Source organism: Pseudonaja textilis, chromosome 5, assembly GCF_049901715.1.
Source record: "Pseudonaja textilis isolate UNSWEBS1 chromosome 5, rPseTex1.2, whole genome shotgun sequence".
In the NCBI taxonomy this organism is placed as follows: domain Eukaryota; kingdom Metazoa; phylum Chordata; class Lepidosauria; order Squamata; family Elapidae; genus Pseudonaja; species Pseudonaja textilis.
Window position 1 is genome coordinate 1,246,379 of NC_141994.1, and position 20,040 is coordinate 1,266,418.

Genomic DNA, 20,040 nt, shown 5'->3' on the forward strand with positions numbered 1-20,040 from the left:
TTGGAATACGCTTCCTTGTCTAAATGTTAAATAGATTTCCAAAGATTTTCTGGAAGCTGCTTTGAAGTTTAGAGGGATATGGGGACACCATCGTTTTACAGGAAGGAAAAGTTCCAGCTCCCTCAAGTTAAAAAGGGGAAAATAACCAATGAGAAAGAGGGGGGAACAATCACAAAAAGTAGAGACAAGATTTGTACCTTAAGAAATAATAAAAGGCGAGCACAGAGGATGTTTTCCTACAAAGCTGCACTGCGCAATAACCCGTTTTATTGAGGAAATATTCTGTACAGGTGGCCCGAACTGAGACTGGAATTCCCATTGCTAAGTGAGATGCTTGCTAAGTCAGTCACAACAGATTTTATTATCTTTTTGGCACACGGCTGGTAAGTGAATCAATACCGTTGTTAGGTTTATTGTGGTCATTAAGCAAATCCTACTTTCCCTATTGACTTTGCTTGTGTTGTGGCCTGCCAGCAGCTGACGGAGCTGGCAGCAGAGTCAACACAGTAGTGAGGAGGTTGGGGAGGAACCTGGGCCGGTCTTGGAGGCTGAGGAAGGCTCGGATGAGGGCTCTGCATCGGAGGCAGGGATGGGGCCAGGGCAGGCTGGCAGTCAGCAGCTGCCTTTGGGTTCAGACAGAAGTGAGGTGGAGGAGCTTCTGGAGCCAGTTTCCAGCCTGTGCATGCGCAGGGCTACCAGAAGACAAGAACAGTTGAGAAAGCAGAGTCAGTCAGGAGTAAAGCCACACCTCAGAGATGATTGGCCCCTCCCACAGGACACAAAAGAGGAGCAAAGGGGATGTGAGCTTTTGCAGGAAGCAATTGTTTCATCTGGTCGGTTCAAGCTCTGAAAGTTCTGTTTGACTCTGTGCCAAGTTTGCCCTTGCCCTGTGTCAGGCAGTTAGTTCTCTGGCCACACTCCAAGTGCCATAAGGTGGGTGTTTATCAACATTCCCCTGAAAGACTCTATGTGAAGCCTTGTGAATGAATGTAATTCACAGCCGTGGAATAAAAGAGGTTTTGCCGGGACAGAGATTGCGTGTTATGCTTGCTAAGGAAACCTAGGTCAGAAGAGCTTGTTGGAAGCCAACAGAGAAGGTCCCATCGGAAGACTCCAACTGTGAGGATGCTGCAATTTTAGCAACAGTCGTCGGGCACATTTTTTCGCTGCTGTGGCCACTTCCAACAGTCACTAAAGAAGTGGTTTGTAAGAGGAGGGCTACTACCTATTTTGGCAATCCACCCGCCTTTTCCCCTCGCTTATTCTACGGTGTCGATTCTGCAGTCAGAATTCTCTCTCCCGTGCTTACCTTGGTGGCCAGGGACTTGAGTTTTCCTAACAAGGACTGTTTATTCGAATACACAATTTCCTCTTCGTTGTCTTCTCCTTCCATGATAGCACAGCTATCGGCAGCCGGAAGCTCACACTCCTTGGAATTGGCCGTCATCACCAGTTTTGAATATTTATACTCCAATCTGCAGGAACCAATACAGACAGAAGCAACGTTGTGGCTAAACTGACTGCTTTGATTAAATAAATAAAACCACAATCACTTTTGTTTCTGCTTGGAAACCATTTCTGGACTTTGTGCTCAAGGTGGGGAAAAAAACTGAATCCTGGATTTGGGGTTTGACCAATTAGATGGATTTGTCATTGTAGAAATGGCTAGTTTTTCTTTCATTTTCTTAAATTTTTTTTTACTAAATAATAAAAGATCTTTATTACCTCTTTGTAAAGTTAAGACAGAACTTATATATGTCAGAAGATCCTGATGAAGTCCACAAGTCTTAAAGTTGCCATAGTTTGGATACCTTTGCTACAGAGCCTATTTGGTGGCTTCAATGAACTGCTAAGTGTGTGTGTGTGTGTGTGTGTGTGTGTGTGTATCCTAAAAATACGAGTTCCGGGTGTAGTTATAAAAGAAGAGAATATAAAGAAAAATGATGTTAGCAGAGGCTAACAAAAGTTAAGTGGATAATATATTTTAAGTTCCGGAGACGTATGCTATTTGTACTTTACTTTATCAAAGTTCAGCTTCAGAAATTATGCTTCTTATTAAAGAAAAAAACACACAATTATTTTGTTTCTTCTTGGAAACCGCTTCTGGACTTTGTGCTTGAGGTGGAAAAAGTGAAATGTTGATTTGGGGTTTTACCAATTTGTTAGGTTTGTTACTGTGGAAATGGCTAGTTTACACTGTTCTGTAAAAGTAAAAGGTTGAGCTTTGATGCTACCATCTTTTTCTACTGCCCCAAAGGAAGTCAGAATCCAACGCTTTTTCTTTCTTTTCCCCCTTTTCCTTCTCCCCTTTTCTCTTCCCTTCTCCCTCCCCTATCTTCCTACTAATTTTTATTTTATGTTATAGTATAAACTAATAATAAAAAAGGAAGCAATCTTGTCAACTCGCACAGACTATACCTGGAGGTATTATCCAGTGAGATAAGAAAAGATTCTTCAGGTTGATCTTTAATACAACTGAGCAGAACTTCGTACCGGATTCAGAAACAAAATAATACAAATATATGTTGTAGATCAAAGGCACAGAAGACTTTGGGGGTGTCTTCATGGGCCATTCCTCCCCCTCCTGTATAATTTATGTTGCAAGATGGCAAAAATCCTGCAGGTTGGCTCCTTTAGCAAGGCAATATGCCAAACTAGTGGTGGGAGATCAGGAATGGGGAGGTGGGCCAATGCAACTCTCCACCAACGGGAGGACAAGCTGCCTCTCAGACAGGCAGGAAGCAAAGCAATTATAAGTACATCGATGACGTTACCCAGTTTGGTAATGAAGCATCTGCAAGAAAATCACAAAGCTCGGAGACCCCAAAGTAATTGTAAATTTATGCCTTGGTGAGGCTGCAGCAAGGGGTGAGATCTAATTAAACGTGGCTTTGTTGATTTGGCTAGGATTTCTTCTTAATGACAAAAATTGGGGGGAAGGGCAGAAGAAGATGAGATTATTAATTTGGGGGGAAAGGATAAAAAGAGGCACCCCAGAAACTCTTGTCAGCTGAGAACAAGAGATCTAGAAAGCCAGAAAAACCCAGAACTCTGAACTGATGGATTTAACTCTGCAAAATCAGCGGATCAACTCGGTATCTCCTTTAAAAAGGACGTATAGGACTCACTTCTGATTTTTCTTCCAGAAATAGCAAGTTAAGGCAATGAGCAGGACTCCTGTGAAGGCACCAACCCCTGCACCGACTTTCAGCCAGAAATCCACCGTTTCACAGATTATAATCTTTTTCTCAGGCAAGGAAACCCCTTTTATACAGAACTTGGGTTCATTCCAGACGTATAAGGTTTCCTAAGACGGAGAGAGAACGACCAAAGGAATGAATCAATCAATCAATCAACCAATCAATAATCCATCAATTTTATACATTTGGTTTTTTCATTCAAGTCCTACAGAGCTCATGTTTAAGCAATGACACAGTCAGTCCGTTCCATGAAAGCTAAGGAGAAATCATGCGTGTATATATACGCAAATGCATCATTTAAATAGTTTAATATCAGAGTGAAAGCCTTGGGATCTATAATCAACCATCACCTAGGATTTCCACTGAGACAAATAATCCCACTGTAAGTAAATAGTCAGGATAGGAACACAACTAGTAATGTTTTTCCCCTTACTCTCTCCCTTGTTGTTCAGCACATTTAACTGGCTCCTCTTCTAAGCGAGACTTCCCATTCAAGATATTTCTTCTAGAACCTGAACTAATCTTCATGTCGCTGAAAGTATCTTTTTGCTGAAGAAGTACTTTCCCGTCTGGGCCAGGGAATTCTTAGCATTTTCTGTAAGAATCTTTGCCAAAAGCAAGGATTGCGCCTTCCACCTAGGGAGATTTTCAGTCATCCAGGTCACGGTTGTCAAAAACGTAGTCACCAAACCGGAAGTAACCCCGGCTGAATCCCACCCCTGCCTGGGATGAACGAGAATCTCCATAGAAGGAAGACCTGGCCCTCTTCACTGGGGACTAAATCTTCCCTTCAAACAGTATTTTTCGCCATCTATGTCTTACTTTATACCCTGCGGATATCATCATTATATGGCCACATTTAGGAGGGCTGGCAAGTTTCCCACCCTTCCTTTTAAGTCCAAGAGATTCAAGAGCGTTCATCCACACCCGTTTTTTTTTTTTTAAGAACAAGTTTTATTGATTTTTGAAGACAAACAAAACATAACACATAAAAGTATAAAACCTCCTTTCTAAGAATTACTTATAAATTTTAACAAGGCAAATAAAGCATTATTTTTTAAAAACATAGTTCCACATTATCACATTTCCATTTACACATATATATCTTTTCCAAATTTCTCATTATTTCTCCCTTCACTTTTGTTCAATTATATTTCTTTCTATCAAAGTTTTAGTAATTCTCAATCAGTCATAAGCATCCACACCCGTTTTTATCCCCAGATCCAGCAGTTCACCTAAAACCAGTGATCAAAGGGATGGTTTGCATATAACTGTCTTCAACAAACGGCATAGGATTCCCTTCTTCGTGTTTCTCACCGAAAAGTTTGTACTCGTTTTAAGACTTAGTATATTCTCAGTCTAGCTCTGTACCCGTGCTTCGCTACAAAACTACGTGGATGGGCTTAGTTTTGGAGGAGGAAAATAAGGGGGGGGGGAATTCTGCCTCTGCCTACCAGCATCCATCGGTATTCACCTGGCTAGTGTCCTGTCAGTATGTGAGAGAGTTGAGGGTTGTTTGGAAACTGAAAGGGTATTTGCTGTGTGAGCAAGAAGGAGACAGCAAGGAGCCTGGGTGTGGCTTAGCTCAACTGTTCTGCACTAAAGTTGCTTGGTGCTGCTGTGAAAGTGAAAGTGAAACTCCTCTGCTTGTGTTTTGCATTTGGAACAGATTTCTTTTTTTCAGGTGGGGAGGGGGAGTAGAACTCCTTAGCATCAGAGCGTGTTAATAATAATAATAATAATAATAATAATAATAATAATAATAATAATAATAATAATAATAATATAGGAAAGACTCTAAATGCTCTGAGGGTCATTTGGAAAAATCCTTCCTTAATGAGCATCTAGAAGCCAAGAGGAACCTATGGGCCAAATTTCAAGTACTTTGTAGGCTTTACGGTTTGGTAGCTTTTGTGATGATGCGTGAGTGCTTTTTTGCTCTTATACATAGAGATTTTGAAGTTGTGTTTCAGCTTTTCTCATGGGAGGAAAAAAATGAAGGCCCAAGATCCCTGGTGATACGTTTGGGTTTCCTCAGGCCTTCCTTACCCAAATTTGTAACCGACTTACAATTTTTAATAAGACAGAAAGCATAATGTGCAACTACACAACCTGTGTTGAGCTGCCACCGAAGATGCAACCAGTTAATTACCTGGTGTCCTTTTTTACAAGCACCCTCGATCTCGTGGTAGTCCTGCTCGGTGCACATGGGACAAGCTTCCGCACTTTCCCACAAGAAGTAGAATCCACACCCATCACAGGTACCTGCAGGACAAGAACTGGAGGAGAAATGCTGGCTGGGTTAGAGGGATGCATTCGGAAGGGAGAAAATGGTTAACTTAATTGGGTCTCAAAGAGACTTCCTCCCTGTCACACACCCCAGTCCATGAACTGCAAAAAAAAAATCACACACACACGTTGCCAAGTTGGCCATTAACAACGCTCTGAAAAATGCAAAACTGTGGTCGTTTGTCTCCTGGGTCCAGGATAAATATATTATGAGCACTCGCCTTCTTTAATGGACCATCTTCCACTTCATTGCTCGGCGTGCTTTCAGGACCTTTTCCAACAAGGGTTCAACATCTCCAACACACCGTCTCCTCCTCTTTTGACTCTGAGTTAGCAGCCTGCACCTCTGGAGTCATCCAGGGGCTGCTCTTTGGTGAGCATCAATCCATACATGGTTTATCATTTAGTTTGCACGTGGCCAAGAGCTCAGGTTGGTGGAACTATCGTAAAGGGGAGGGCATCTCATTGGGTCTAACCTAAACCACAAGGTCAAATTCAGAAGATCCTCTGCAGGTGAACAGGCAGAGGAAGAAAAAAATCCTACAGAAAAATGGGATCGTGACATTCCAAAAAAGAGGGGTTTTTTTAAAAGATGGTGTTTAGGGACCACATCTGTGGATAGATTTCAAGGCACTGGTGAGCCTGGATGGGGAAAAGGTTAAGCCTTTTGTTTTTCATTCAATCCTCACTAAAATTTAGACCCAAAAGGGAAGTGGACTTCCTTGGTTTTTTTGTTTTTTCCCCTTGAAAACGTTTCCCTTCTCATCCCAGAAGCGTCTTCGGTTCTTGAATGAGAAGCAAAGTGTTTTCAAGGGAGGAGAAAACCCAGAAAGTCCAGCCGCCTCTTGAAAAAGCACTTTTGGGATAAACCATGACCTGGACGCCTGACAATCTCTGTAGGCACTAAAGACGCCAGCTTTCTTTCATTACAAGGACCCACACACACACACTCCCCTGGGCGAAGCAGTAACACAGTGGGGGGGATCCCGGCACAGCTGATCGTCGGAACAGCTGATCGTCGGGAGAGGGGGGGGGGAGAAATACCTAAGGAGGGACTGGGCGGAGGAGAACGCCGTCAGCGATGTCGGACATGCATGCCATGTTGACCATGCACGATAAGGACTGACTGGGAGGGCAACGGAGGGGCAAGCGGAGAGGGGCGGAACCAGCCAGGGACACAATTTGCCGGTTCTCCGAACTGCACAGAATCATAACAACCGGATCCTACAGAACTGGTCCGAACCGGAAGAATCCCACCCGCTGCGTCCGCTCGCGTTTCCTGTCTTAACACATACCTGGGAACTGAAATTTCTCCCTGGCCGAGTTTCGTGGGGTTGCACCTCATTGTCACCACAGACGTGCGGCCATTTTCACAGGTGGCTGAAGCCCCCGAAGACCTGGGCAGAGAGGAGAAAAGGGGGTTCCAGGTGTTACCCAGAGAGACGCAGGGTCCCTCTCAGCTTCCTGCAGTGAAAAACAACCAGGTGTTCTTCATTTTGGAGGGGGGGGGGTCTTCTTGGCTAGAGGCCTTATCTAAAGGGATTGCCAGTTTTTACCCTATTTATTAGCAACTCTGGATGTGGCAATACGATATAGGATACTCTTGAGTCCAGCTCCACCCCTGGAGACTTTGTGAATTCATGCAAGCTATTTTACTGACATTTTCTGCCATTGCATCCTTTCAGATTTATTGTTTTATTGTTGTTATTATTATTATTATTATTAATAATAATAATAATAATAATAATAATAATAATAATAATAATAATAATATTCACAGTCTGGGACTGATAAAAACTTAACAGTTCAAGTGAAAAACCTGAGCTGTTAAGGTAAATATAATACTAATACTAATACTAATACTACTACTACTACTACTACTACTACTAATAATAATAATAATAATAATAATAAGTAGTAGTAGTAGTAGTAACAATAATTTTCCAGTAGCCTACATCTTTATTTCCTATTACGGGACTCACTAGACAAATCTAACCCTGCTTAACTTCCAAGTTATTTGAGACTTGGCAGTGCACATTTAATAAATAAATATGGTCCTGGGTTGTCTCACAATAGCAGTCAAGCTGCAAATGCTTTGACAAAACGCACCAAGCTTAGAGAACACCAGGGACTCCTCATTTCAATCCTGAGCTACAAATCTTCTCCTTTATTAAGACCCAGAATACTGAGTTAGACCGCCAGTCCGGGTAAAGAGAAGAATGTCTTTTAATTGTGCTATCAGGGGCTTTATTTCTCCAATCATTTTGCAGAAATTAAGAAGGCAGCCGTGTGAAGAGCAAGAATAAAATTGGTTGACCAAGAAGAACAACCGAATCCTATGGAAAAAGGACACGAACCATGTTTCTAATATTACATATGATGCTAAACAGAACGTAGCCGGGGGGGAGGATAATATTACAGGAGGATTATTAACACCCACAGTCAAAACAAATTATGGTGCCTCTTGACTATTTAATTTCGCTATTTTGGTGACAATGGAAGCTTCTCCTGAATTTTCACATCCCCTCTGCAGATTGCAAAGGAAAATGAAGAATCGAATGATTCGTTCTTCTACTTACTTGTAATAGAAATGAACATCGGGCAGCTTTGTTTCAGATGGCACAAACATTTCTGGCTTAATATTAACATTTCCCAGCGTCGTTTCAACAGTTGCTCCTGCAAAGAAGAAAAGGAAACTATTTCTGAAAAGATTTCTAGGTGGTTGGGAGGGAGACTATATATTCCACAAAATGTTATCAGGCAGATGTTGGGCTCCAAGTTCACTGAGGAGCCCGTCAGCTCTGAACACGCCTCACAGCAAGTCAGATTTGAAGGTTTGATTGGTTACAATGCAAGTTGGTCTAAGGCCAAACCGAGATGTTTCAACGTTTGATATATTTTCTGGTTTTCTTATAAAAATCCCCAAGACTGTGTGGAAGAATTAAATGTACATGTCAAGTTCGAAGCATGCTTATGCTTTGCAACCATTGTCACTTCTCAGCTTGCCAATGACCCAAAGGTGAGGGAAGGGAGAGATGGATTGGAGGCTGCAGATGCCAAGACGAGCTGTGAGAACCAAGGACACTTTGGCAGGTATTCTCCAGAGCCAGAGACTTTTTCTCATAACATTACAATGACACGCCATGTGGACAATGGGACCTGCACTAAGAGGGGAAGGGAGAATCCTATACTTTAATTATGTGGGTTTGCACAGGGCTAGATCTGGTTTTGCCCCCATCAGTGCTGAACTGATGTACTCAATAGAATGGATTGTCTCCACCGTGCTTGCTTTGGTTGGGTTCGTCAGTTGGAACATTGATGCTACGTGCACATTTAGACTAGCCAGGAAATTGAAAAACACCACAGAAAAAACCAGTGGTGACAAACTATTTGCCTGTCCTTGCCAAGAAAAGAACATGAATATAATCACCAGGAAGGAAATTCAACTCAATCAACGCTCTGAGCAATGTTTTTGTGAGCAAGTAGTAGATTTTTTTTTTTTACTCAAAGAAAGGAAGACGAATGTTACTCAGTTAAACTAATTAAGCTCTGAACCTTCCCTGCACGAATCTGTAATAATACCCCTTGAGCAATGGAGGCCTGTGGATAAAGGAAGCTTTCTTTTAAAAGTAACTTGGAGTCTAATTTGCTAGCAATTAAGTAGAGAAAACTACCCAAAAAAATCACTCCAATATCTTAAAAGAAGGTTATTCTTCTATCAACAAGCACAGTATTTTTATATATAATAAAATTGCAAGGCTTTAGACTTCTTTCAAGTCATTAGAGCCCCTGAACTGAGAATGGATGATGTGACCATTTTAAGTACTAATACAGTAATCTATTAAAATCAGTTGGCCAGTCAAACAGAGATATTTATTAGTAGATACTCCTATATAAAAAGCTAGGAGCACTCATGATGTTACCTAATTGGGTAATGAAACATCTGCAACCAAGCTTAGGGAGCACCAAGGACAATATTATTTTTCTTCTTCTTCTTCTTCTTCTTCTTCTTCTTCTTCTTCTTCTTCTTCTTCTTCTTCTTCTTCTTCTTCTTCTTCTTCTTCTTCTTCCTCTTCTTCTTCTTCTTCTCCTCCTCCTCCTCCTCCTCCTCCTCCTCCCCCTCCTCCCCCTTCTCCTCCCCTCCCCCCTTCTAGCACTGATGTTGTTTCCTAGTTGGGTAATGAAACATCTGCAAGGAAGCTCCCAAGCCCAGAGAGCACCAAGGACCCCAGAATTAAACCCTGAACAATAAATATTCCCCTCTGTCCTTGACAGATGATAGAGACATCCCTGATCCAAATTGCCCGTTGCAAAGCATCCCTATTTCTACAAATCACAGTTCTGCTGGGCTGTGTCCACAGGGCATCCTATTCTGCTCTGCCTGGGCTTGAGGGCTGTTCATTCTTGCCTCCCAACAAGGAGAAGGTTACCAAGGAACACGTCGGCTAGGCTGTTCGACTGAAGGGCCAAAGCGGTGCGGAAGCCCTTGCTGTCTGGAGGGATGATGGTCGACTGGCAGACAAAGGCCCTCACTACGTTGGAATAATCTTCTGACTCGGCCACCATATCCTTCAGCGTGATATCCGTTATGTTGTCTGCACAGAGGGCTCTCTTTTCTCCCTGTGGATGTTAAAAGGGGGAAAGGCCATGGGTTTGTTTGTGAGTGGCCTCCATGGCAAATCTCTTCTCAACGTATGTCAAACCAGACCCAGATCCCTCTACAATTTCATGCTAATGGGCTGACAAATTCAGGAAGCCACCTGCCCAAATGGAGCTGCAGTGACCATGAAAGGAACAAGGTGATTCCTTTGAAGATAATCAAACAGCCACGGGGTGGGGGAGGACGATGGAGGAAGGAAGGAAGGAAGGAAGGAAGGAAGGAAGGAAGGAAGGAAGGAAGGAAGGAAGGAAGGAAGGAAGGAAGGAAGGAAAAAGGAAGGGACAATAAGGGAAGGGACAATAAGAAAAGGATAGAAGGAAGGGAGGGAGGAAGGGAGGGAGGGAGGAGGGAGGGAGGGAGGAAGGAAGGAAGGAAGGAAGGAAGGAAGGAAGGAAGGAAGGAAGGAAGGAAGGAAGGAAGGAAAAGGGAAGGGACAATAAGGGAAGGGACAATAAGGAAGGGACAATAAGAAAAGGATAGAAGGGAGGAAGGGAGGAGGGAGGGAGGGAGGAAGGAAGGAAGGAAGGAAGGAAGGAAGGAAGGAAGGAAGGAAGGAAGGAAGGAAGGAAGGAAGGAAGGAAGGAAGGAAAAGGGAAGGGACAATAAGGGAAGGGACAATAAGGGAAGGGACAATAAGAAAAGGATAGAAGGGAGGAAGGGAGGGAGGGAGGGAGGGAGGAAGGAAGGAAGGAAGGAAGGAAGGAAGGAAGGAAGGAAGGAAGGAAGGAAGGAAGGAAGGAAGGAAGGAAGGAAGGAAGGAAAAAGGGAAGGGACAATAAGGGAAGGGACAATAAGAAAAGGATAGAAGGGAGGAAGGGAGGGAGGGAGGGAGGGAGGAAGGAAGGAAGGAAGGAAGGAAGGAAGGAAGGAAGGAAGGAAGGAAGGAAGGAAGGAAGGAAAAAAGGAAGGGACAATAAGGGAAGGGACAATAAGAAAAGGATAGAAGGGAGGAAGGGAGGGAGGGAGGGAGGGAGGAAGGAAGGGAGGGAGGGAGGGAGGGAGGGAGGGAGGGAGGGAGGGAAGGAAGGAAGGAAGGAAGGAAGGAAGGAAGGAAGGAAGGAAGGAAGGAAGGAAGGAAAAGGAAGGGACAATAAGGGAAGGGACAATAAGAAAAGGATAGAAGGGGAGGAAGGGAGGGAGGGAGGGAGGGAGGAAGGAAGGAAGGAAGGAAGGAAGGAAGGAAGGAAGGAAGGAAGGAAGGAAGGAAGGAAAAGGGAAGGGACAATAAGGGAAGGGACAATAAGAAAAGGATAGAAGGAGGAAGGGAGGGAGGGAGGGAGGGAGGGAGGGAGGAAGGAAGGAAGGAAGGAAGGAAGGAAGGAAGGAAGGAAGGAAGGAAGGAAGGAAGGAAGGAAGGAAAAGGGAAGGGACAATAAGGGAAGGGACAATAAGAAAAGGATAGAAGGGAGGAAGGGAGGGAGGGAGGGAGGGAGGAAGGAAGGGAGGGAGGGAGGGAGGGAGGGAGGAGGGAGGGAGGAAGGAAGGAAGGAAGGAAGGAAGGAAGGAAGGAAGGAAGGAAGGAAGGAAAAAGGGAAGGGACAATAAGGGAAGGGACAATAAGAAAAGGATAGAAGGGAGGAAGGGAGGGAGGGGAGGGAGGGAGGGAGGAAGGAAGGAAGGAAGGAAGGAAGGAAGGAAGGAAGGAAGGAAGGAAGGAAGGAAGGAAGGAAGGGAAAAGGGAAGGGACAATAAGGGAAGGGACAATAAGAAAAGGATAGAAGGGAGGAAGGGAGGGAGGGAGGGAGGGAGGGAGGAAGGAAGGAAGGAAGGAAGGAAGGAAGGAAGGAAGGAAGGAAGGAAGGAAGGAAGGAAGGAAGGAAGGAAGGAAAAAGGAAGGGACAATAAGGGAAGGGACAATAAGAAAGGATAGAAGGGAGGAAGGGAGGGAGGGAGGGAGGGAGGAAGGAAGGAAGGAAGGAAGGAAGGAAGGAAGGAAGGAAGGAAGGAAGGAAGGAAGGAAGGAAGGAAAGGGAAGGGACAATAAGGGAAGGGACAATAAGGAAGGGACAATAAGAAAAGGATAGAAGGGAGGAAGGGAGGGAGGAGGGAGGAAGGAAGGGAGGGAGGGAGGGAGGGAGGGAGGGAGGGAGGGAGGAAGGAAGGAAGGAAGGAAGGAAGGAAGGAAGGAAGGAAGGAAGGAAGGAAGGAAGGAAGGAAAAAGGGAAGGGACAATAAGGGAAGGGACAATAAGAAAAGGATAGAAGGGAGGAAGGGAGGAGGGAGGGAGGGAGGGAGGAAGGAAGGAAGGAAGGAAGGAAGGAAGGAAGGAAGGAAGGAAGGAAGGAAGGAAGGAAAAAGGGAAGGGACAATAAGGGAAGGGACAATAAGAAAAGGATAGAAGGGAGGAAGGGAGGGAGGGAGGGAGGGAGGGAGGAAGGAAGGAAGGAAGGAAGGAAGGAAGGAAGGAAGGAAGGAAGGAAGGAAGGAAGGAAGGAAGGAAGGAAAGGAAGGGACAATAAGGGAAGGGACAATAAGAAAAGGATAGAAGGGAGGAAGGGAGGGAGGGAGGAGGGAGGGAGGAAGGAAGGAAGGAAGGAAGGAAGGAAGGAAGGAAGGAAGGAAGGAAGGAAGGAAGGAAGGAAAAAGGAAGGGACAATAAGGGAAGGGACAATAAGAAAAGGATAGAAGGGAGGAAGGGAGGGAGGGAGGGAGGGAGGGAGGAAGGAAGGAAGGAAGGAAGGAAGGAAGGAAGGAAGGAAGGAAGGAAGGAAGGAAAAAGGGAAGGGACAATAAGGGAAGGGACAATAAGAAAAGGATAGAAGGGAGGAAGGGAGGGAGGGAGGGAGGGAGGAAGGAAGGAAGGAAGGAAGGAAGGAAGGAAGGAAGGAAGGAAGGAAAAGGAAAGGGACAATAAGGGAAGGGACAATAAGGGAAGGGACAATAAGAAAAGGAAAGAAGGAAGGGAGGGAGGGAGGGAGGGAGGGAGGAAGGAAGGGAGGGAGGGAGGGAGGGAGGGAGGGGGAGGGAGGAAGGAAGGAAGGAAGGAAGGAAGGAAGGAAGGAAGGAAGGAAGGAAGGAAAAAGGAAGGGACAATAAGGGAAGGGACAATAAGAAAAGGATAGAAGGGAGGAAGGGAGGGAGGGAGGGAGGGAGGGAGGAAGGAAGGAAGGAAGGAAGGAAGGAAGGAAGGAAGGAAGGAAGGAAGGAAGGAAGGAAAAAGGGAAGGGACAATAAGGGAAGGGACAATAAGAAAAGGATAGAAGGGAGGAAGGGAGGGGTGGGAGGGAGGGAGGGAGGAAGGAAGGAAGGAAGGAAGGAAGGAAGGAAGGAAGGAAGGAAGGAAGGAAGGAAAAAGGAAGGGACAATAAGGAAGGGACAATAAGAAAAGGATAGAAGGGAGGAAGGGAGGGAGGGAGGGAGGGAGGGAGGAAGGAAGGAAGGAAGGAAGGAAGGAAGGAAGGAAGGAAGGAAGGAAGGAAGGAAGGAAAAGGGAAGGGACAATAAGGGAAGGGACAATAAGAAAAGGATAGAAGGAGGAAGGAGGGAGGGAGGGAGGGAGGGAGGAAGGAAGGAAGGAAGGAAGGAAGGAAGGAAGGAAGGAAGGAAGGAAGGAAGGAAGGAAGGAAGGAAAAGGAAAGGGACAATAAGGGAAGGGACAATAAGGGAAGGGACAATAAGAAAAGGAAAGAAGGAAGGGAGGGAGGGAGGGAGGGAGGGAGGAAGGAAGGGAGGGAGGGAGGGAGGGAGGGAGGGAGGGAGGAAGGAAGGAAGGAAGGAAGGAAGGAAGGAAGGAAGGAAGGAAGGAAGGAAGACCAGAAACACAGATGGTAGAGAATTAAATGTTTCTGTGATTATCTGGTGTTTTGGTATGATCAGACTAACCACAAACCTCCTTCCTGATGATCGGATAGCCTACGTCTTCCTAACAGGGTCACGAATCCACAAGTCACTGTTTCATTTCCATTCTCCGATCGGCTGGAGATCCCAATAAGGTGACAAATTTTATTTAGCTGTCTGTTTCTTTGGATTTATATGCCCTACCCCAAATTGTGTGACCATGACTGCAGGCATTGGACATTGAACGAACAGTGTGGCAGGAGTGCTGAAACCAAAATCAATATCACCGTGGCCTCCGGGTGGCATCCTTCAAACCCGCCTCCCACCTTCCCAAACGCGCCTTCTCCGTTATCCGGGTTCATCTCCTGTGGGGGGAGAACCGGGTTTTTGGAACCTCCCTAAAGGCTAAAGACACCCCTTCCAGCTCTGACCAGATCAAATTGCCTCGCATCCCAGACAACCGTCGTTTTTAATCTTGGAAAGGCAGGCGCTTACTTGGGACCCACACAGGCTGATGTTGAAGAAATGGAAGAATTTGGTGCCCCTCGCGGTGAAGCTCGGTCCATTCATTAAGGAGCCCACCCTGCTCAGGCGGCTGAAATCGTAAGCCAGGCTCCGGTTGTTCCTGACGTAGGAGAAGAGGCAGTCATTGTAGCAGGCCGAGCGGTCCTGAGGAGAGGAGAGGAGGACAAATTAGAAGTGAGCGGCTGCAGGGAAAACTAATCAAGTTAGAAACTAGGCTCAGGAGGAAAACCAGCCACCCAAATCATCCTCACAACGGGGTGGGTCAGAAAAGGGAGATCGACAGCTTCCCGACACTCATCAGCTGTAACTCCCAGCATCCCTTCCCTCCTGTTCCTTATGTTGGGGCTGGGTGTCGGGGGAATTGTAGCTCAGTAAGGTCTGAAAGTTCCAAATCCTGATGTTGACCAAAGAAGGGACTATTATCACCTCCATGTCTCCAGTAAGAGAATCAATCAATCAGAATAGAGCTGGAAGGGACCTTCTAGTCCAGCCCCTGCTCAAGCAGGAGCTCCTATACCATTTCAGACCAGTGGCTGTCCAGTCTCTTCCTGAAAACCTCCATTGAGCAAGCCGTTCTACTGGGTGATTGTTCTGTTAGGAAGTTTCTCCTTATTTCTAGGTTGGTACTTTCCTCGATTAATTTTCATCCATTGCTTCTTGTCCTGCCTTCAGGTGCTTTGGAAAATAATTTGAACCCCCTCTTCTTCTTTGTGGCAGTCCCTTGAATACTGGAAGACCACTATCCTGTCTCATCTAGTCCTCCTGTTCTCCAACTGGCCAAACCCAATTCCTGCAGCCATTCTTCATATGTTTTAGTCTCCGGGCCTTCGATCATTGAAGAGAGATGAATGAGTTCTTGAAAGCTCCTGGCATGAGCAGGTAAACATTCTTTGACAAGAAAAGAGAAAGGAAGCTGCCCTCTTCTAATCTCTGGAAAGGTGTTTTGGTTTACAACTGCTTGTCAGTTGTGTCCCCAAACTGGGCCAAACCAGTAGAACACCACCACTGGAACTAGCATGTTTGGCCAACGAAGAGAAAGCTCAGGGAGACCAGATGATGGACCAGGATTGGAACACATCCTGGTCTATCTAGACAAGCCACTGACCGAATCCTCCATAGTCAGGCTTCTTTCAAAGCCCAAGGTTTTTGAGGGGCCCACTTTACCTGGGTGCTTTGGCTGCCAGGCCCACAAGGGACGCAGGCTCCTTCCCCGTAGGCTTGGTGGATAGAGAGGTACGTGTTGGGAGGGCACGCTTGACACTGGTTGGTCTCCTTCTCTATGTAGTGCCCAACAGGGCACGGGATGCAGGAGGAGCCAGACTGCTCTAAACCGACGGCACAGGCCCGGCAGGACGAGGCCACTCCGTCCGCTACATTGCTGACAGTGATCGAGTAGATCTTGGCCACGTCGTTGATCAGCTTCCTGCTCTGAAAGAAACAGTCCCCCCCCAAAATAGACCACTAAGACCCATTAAATGCATCAGTTTTCTATCCTGTCTATCATCACCATCTAAGAAATGCTACACTCAGGTATATAAAGAGCCATTTGCAACACCTCCACTTTAGTAATTGCAAAGAGAAGAGAATATTTGTAGCTGGAGGTTGAAGTCTGGGGTCCTTGGGGGTCTCTGGGCTTGGTGGTTTTCTTGCAAACGGTTCATTCTCTCACTCGGGAACATAATCTGTGCTAGAAGGGAGTGGGGTTTGCATAAAAGAGGAGGAGGAGAAGGAGGAGGAGGAAGAGCAGAAGGAAAAAAAGGGGGGGGAGATGAAGGGGAGGGGGAGAAGGAGAATGAAAAGAAGGAGAAGGAGGAAGAGAAGGAAGAGGAAGAGGAAGAAGAGGAGGATTGTGGGGTCTTTGATGGTCTCTCTTCAAAGTTACAACAGCCCTGAAAAAAGGGACTTATGACCGTGTTTCACACTTACGACCTTTGTAGCATCCCCAGGATCAGGTGATCAAAATCCAGGCACTTGGCAACTGACTCACATTTAGGATGGTTGCAGGGTCCCAAAGTCACGTGATCCCCTTTTGGGACTTTCTGACAATCAAAATGGGGGGGAGCCAGATTCACTTAAGAACAGTGGCAGGAAAGGTCGCAAAATGGGGCAAACCTCACTTAAGCAATGTCTCACTTGACAGCAGAAATGTTGGGTTCCGTTGTGGTCGGAAGCCCAGGGCCACCTGGAATCGTAATGGTGCTGCTCCAGCTGTTTAGGGATTAGAATTTGCCGGCTCTTTGAAAGCTGGAAACTGAAGTTTGTCTCATAGCTTTACAAAAAAAACCCCTTCATTTTCAGTGAAAGGATTGTGAGACTTACATCTTGGCCTTGATTGGTCCTTTGGAAAGCCCAGGTGAATGTAAAGGAGGCATTCTTGGAGATGAGGTGGGTGTACGACTGCTTGCCCTTGGCCCCACTCCACGACTCCACCACATTGGTGCTCTTCTTGTTGATGTCCTGAAAACCAATCAAAACAGACAAAAAACCCACGAAGAAAGCACACGTTAGGGAGCGGGACAGTTGTGATATGCTACCGGTTTGCACTGGTTTGGCCGAACCGGTAGTAAAAAAAAGCCAACCAGCAGCTGAGAGGAGGAAAAAATCCTCCCCTCCTGCTTTTCTCTCCTTTATCCTCTCAGCTGATTGGTGCTGTAGGTCTCGGCCTGTGTGGGAATAGCTGCACACCGGCATTAGGCAAAGCACATCCACCAAGCCACACCCACCAAACCGGTGGTAAAACCATTTGAATCCCACCACTGGAGCAGGACTGAGGTTGTTAGATAAAGTTGGCAGGATGGGGCCAGCTGTAGAATCTCTACAGACTTTCCTCCATGGATCCTCCTCACTTACCACCATGAAATAGAGTACGCAGTCTGCAGAGCAGATGGTCTCAAAGACGAAAGTGATGCGCCCAAGTTCTGAGCCCATCGCTCCTGTTACTGACGTGGGAGGCCTGTTCAACAGAGCAGAAAGGGTGAGTTGCCAGGGGCTCCAAGTCGGCCTTCTTTCAAAATAGCTAGCTATTTAAGGTCAGAGAGACGAAAAGACCATCTTGCTGTTCATTACCTGTCTCTTCTCAAACTCAGGAATGGATTTCTTCTCACAAATTAAAAAAAGTTGAGCATCTTTTGCCTTGTGCAGGCTATTTTTGTTCTATTTTACTAATTTTTTAAAAAAATTAAATGATAAAGGATCTTTATTACCTCTTCCTAAAGTTAAGATAGAACTCGTGTGTGTCAAAAGACCTTGACGAAGTCCACATGTTAAAAGTTGCTAAGGTTGGACCCCTTTACTATAGAGACTGTTTATTGCCTTCAATGAACTGCCAATTTTAGTGTGTGTGTGTGTGTGTGTTGTCACATACAGCATGTATGCTATTTGTACTTTATCTTATTAAAACTCAGCTTCAGAAATTATGCTTCTTATTAAAAGAAAAAAGCCATAATTATTTTGTTTCTTCTTGGAAACCACTTCTGACCTTTGTGCTTGAGGTGGAAAAAATAAAACTTTGATTTGGGGTTTTACCGATTAGATGGGTTTGTTGTTATGGAAGTGGCTAGTTTATATTATTATGTAAAAGTAAAAAGTTGAGGTTTGATGCTACCATCTTATCCTACTGCACCAAAGGGAGTCAGAATTTCAATGCCTTTTCTTTCTTTTTTTCCCCTTTTTCCTACACTTATCCCTTCCCTTCTCCCTCCCCTATTTTCCTACTGTTTGTATAATAAAATGACAACATATTTAAAAAGAAATTATGCTTCTTAACACGCAAACAAAGCAGATTGTGAGAAGGACGCCCACTGCATCTCCTCCAGGTTTGCCCTCCAAGCTCCATTTGAGAGCTTGCTAAAGGACCGGAGCATAACCCCCTCGCCAGACCCATCAGAAATTACTCTGCTCCTTACTTAAATCCTGGTACGTGGAGGTTCACAATGAGATAGTCGTTATCTGTGCCTCCTGCCCCGCTCCGGATGTGGTCACCGGCAACTTCCCAGCCTGAAAAAGGAAAGCCCCATCTATAGATAGACCATCTGTAATTTCGAAAATGTTAACCCATCTTCCCTAAATCCAATCACTTTGGTTTACACAAACACACACACACACACACACACACCCCTTGCCCATGGGTACAGAAACTACGGCTTGCTATGGTAGCCTTCAAGGAACATGGACCAATGGTTATGAAGAGGTATCACTGATCATGCAAAGGTTCCCATTTGCCAGAGGTCCAAGCGGAGGCCATCTCCAAGTTTCTGGCCACCCAAAGGGCCACAGGAGACAACTCAAAGATGCCGTGAGCCCCCAGGGTAGATGTAGTGAATTTATGGGAATTGTTGTGGGCTTTTTAAGAGAAGAAATGCGACCTTGAAGTCTCCGAGAGGCACAGCAGGCCCATTTCTCACCTTAAAAGCAATGGCTGCATCTTGGACCTAACATTCTCCTCTGCCAGGGACGGCTGAGATCCTTAGAAGGACATTCTTCCTTTGCTCTGGGTTGGAGGTGCTTTTCCTCAGCACGCAGCTGACCCCTGGGCGAAGGTTAAAGCTTAGGAGAAAATGCTCTCCAATCTATGAGAACAGCTAAATCCTGATCGCCCATTCAGATAAAAGCACAGCGTAAGTTATTGATGTTGTAGGAAACACTGTGCTTGGTTTAATCCTTGCTCATCTAACATCTCTTTCCGGGTCTGAAGCAACACGCAGGTAGAGATGGGAAATGTAATATAAAGACCAGCTCACCATTCATCCCATCGCATTTGGAGTTCCCAACGTTGAAGCAGGAAGTCTTCATGTTGAGAGGCAACGTATTCCACCACTTATATTCCAGTCCAAGCACTGGCTCGGTGCCAGCAGGACAGGCCTGGCACTCTAAAGGAGGAGGAGACGAGAATTAAGTTACTCCTGTTATGGTCGGTCAGCTGCCATCCCTCCAGCAGCTGAATCAGAGGAGGGGAAGGAGGCAGGGGAGGCAGGGTCAGCATCAGGGCAACCTGAGAGCTCCAAGGGAGAAGAGGGAATGGAGGTGTGTGTGTGGTGAGAGAGAGGGGGGGGCAGGGGGGCAGGGGCTGGGCCGCCCATCAGCCCTCAGATGGAGAGTCAGCAGCCCCCAGGTCTGGAGGTGGCTGATGAGGAAGAGGAGGAACAGCCGTGTCCAGTTCCTGATACACGGATGCACAGAAGGCAGAGGAGAGGAGAGCAGTGGAGATCTATGGGCCGGACCTTGGGACGGAAGAGCCACCGCTGCTAGCGAACCCCACCCAGGCTCTGGGGATAAAAAGCAGGAGGCGGAGATGAATAGACGAACTATTCCTCTTCCGGCCAGAGAGACTTGTTAGCCTGCAGTGAGAGTTCACTTTAGAGTTCACGTCAGAGGGTTTCTCATGTTTGAGGAGCTGGGTCAGAACAATTTCACCCCCCAAAACCCTTGATTTTTTTAAAAAAAACTGTTTTATTAAGCACTGTAAGAACAAAAACAGACCCACCCCAGTCTAAATGCCTTGGATGTATAGATTCCCATAGAGAGAGAATCCAAAATTTGGTGATCTCAAACATGGAGTCCAAGCTCTGTCCTTTTTTTTACACAAGCCCT

General features: G+C 45.8%; 1 protein-coding gene across 2 annotated transcripts in view; it reads right to left on the bottom strand.

Annotated features, from left to right (window-relative positions):
- ELAPOR2 (endosome-lysosome associated apoptosis and autophagy regulator family member 2) overlaps positions 1–20,040 on the bottom strand; it is an 86,907-nt gene that overhangs the window by 24,433 nt on the left and 42,434 nt on the right. For both annotated transcript variants that reach the window (XM_087933914.1, XM_087933913.1), the window contains exons 10-21: positions 19,191–19,319; positions 18,357–18,447; positions 17,302–17,404; positions 16,771–16,908; positions 15,616–15,879; positions 14,422–14,595; positions 9,920–10,109; positions 8,069–8,165; positions 6,785–6,886; positions 5,353–5,479; positions 3,129–3,307; positions 1,310–1,475 (exon numbers count right to left, since the gene is read on the bottom strand). In XM_087933914.1, coding sequence (XP_087790040.1) covers positions 1,310–1,475; positions 3,129–3,307; positions 5,353–5,479; positions 6,785–6,886; positions 8,069–8,165; positions 9,920–10,109; positions 14,422–14,595; positions 15,616–15,879; positions 16,771–16,908; positions 17,302–17,404; positions 18,357–18,447; positions 19,191–19,319 — 1,760 coding nt within the window. The remainder of the gene's footprint in view (positions 1–1,309; positions 1,476–3,128; positions 3,308–5,352; positions 5,480–6,784; positions 6,887–8,068; positions 8,166–9,919; positions 10,110–14,421; positions 14,596–15,615; positions 15,880–16,770; positions 16,909–17,301; positions 17,405–18,356; positions 18,448–19,190; positions 19,320–20,040) is intronic.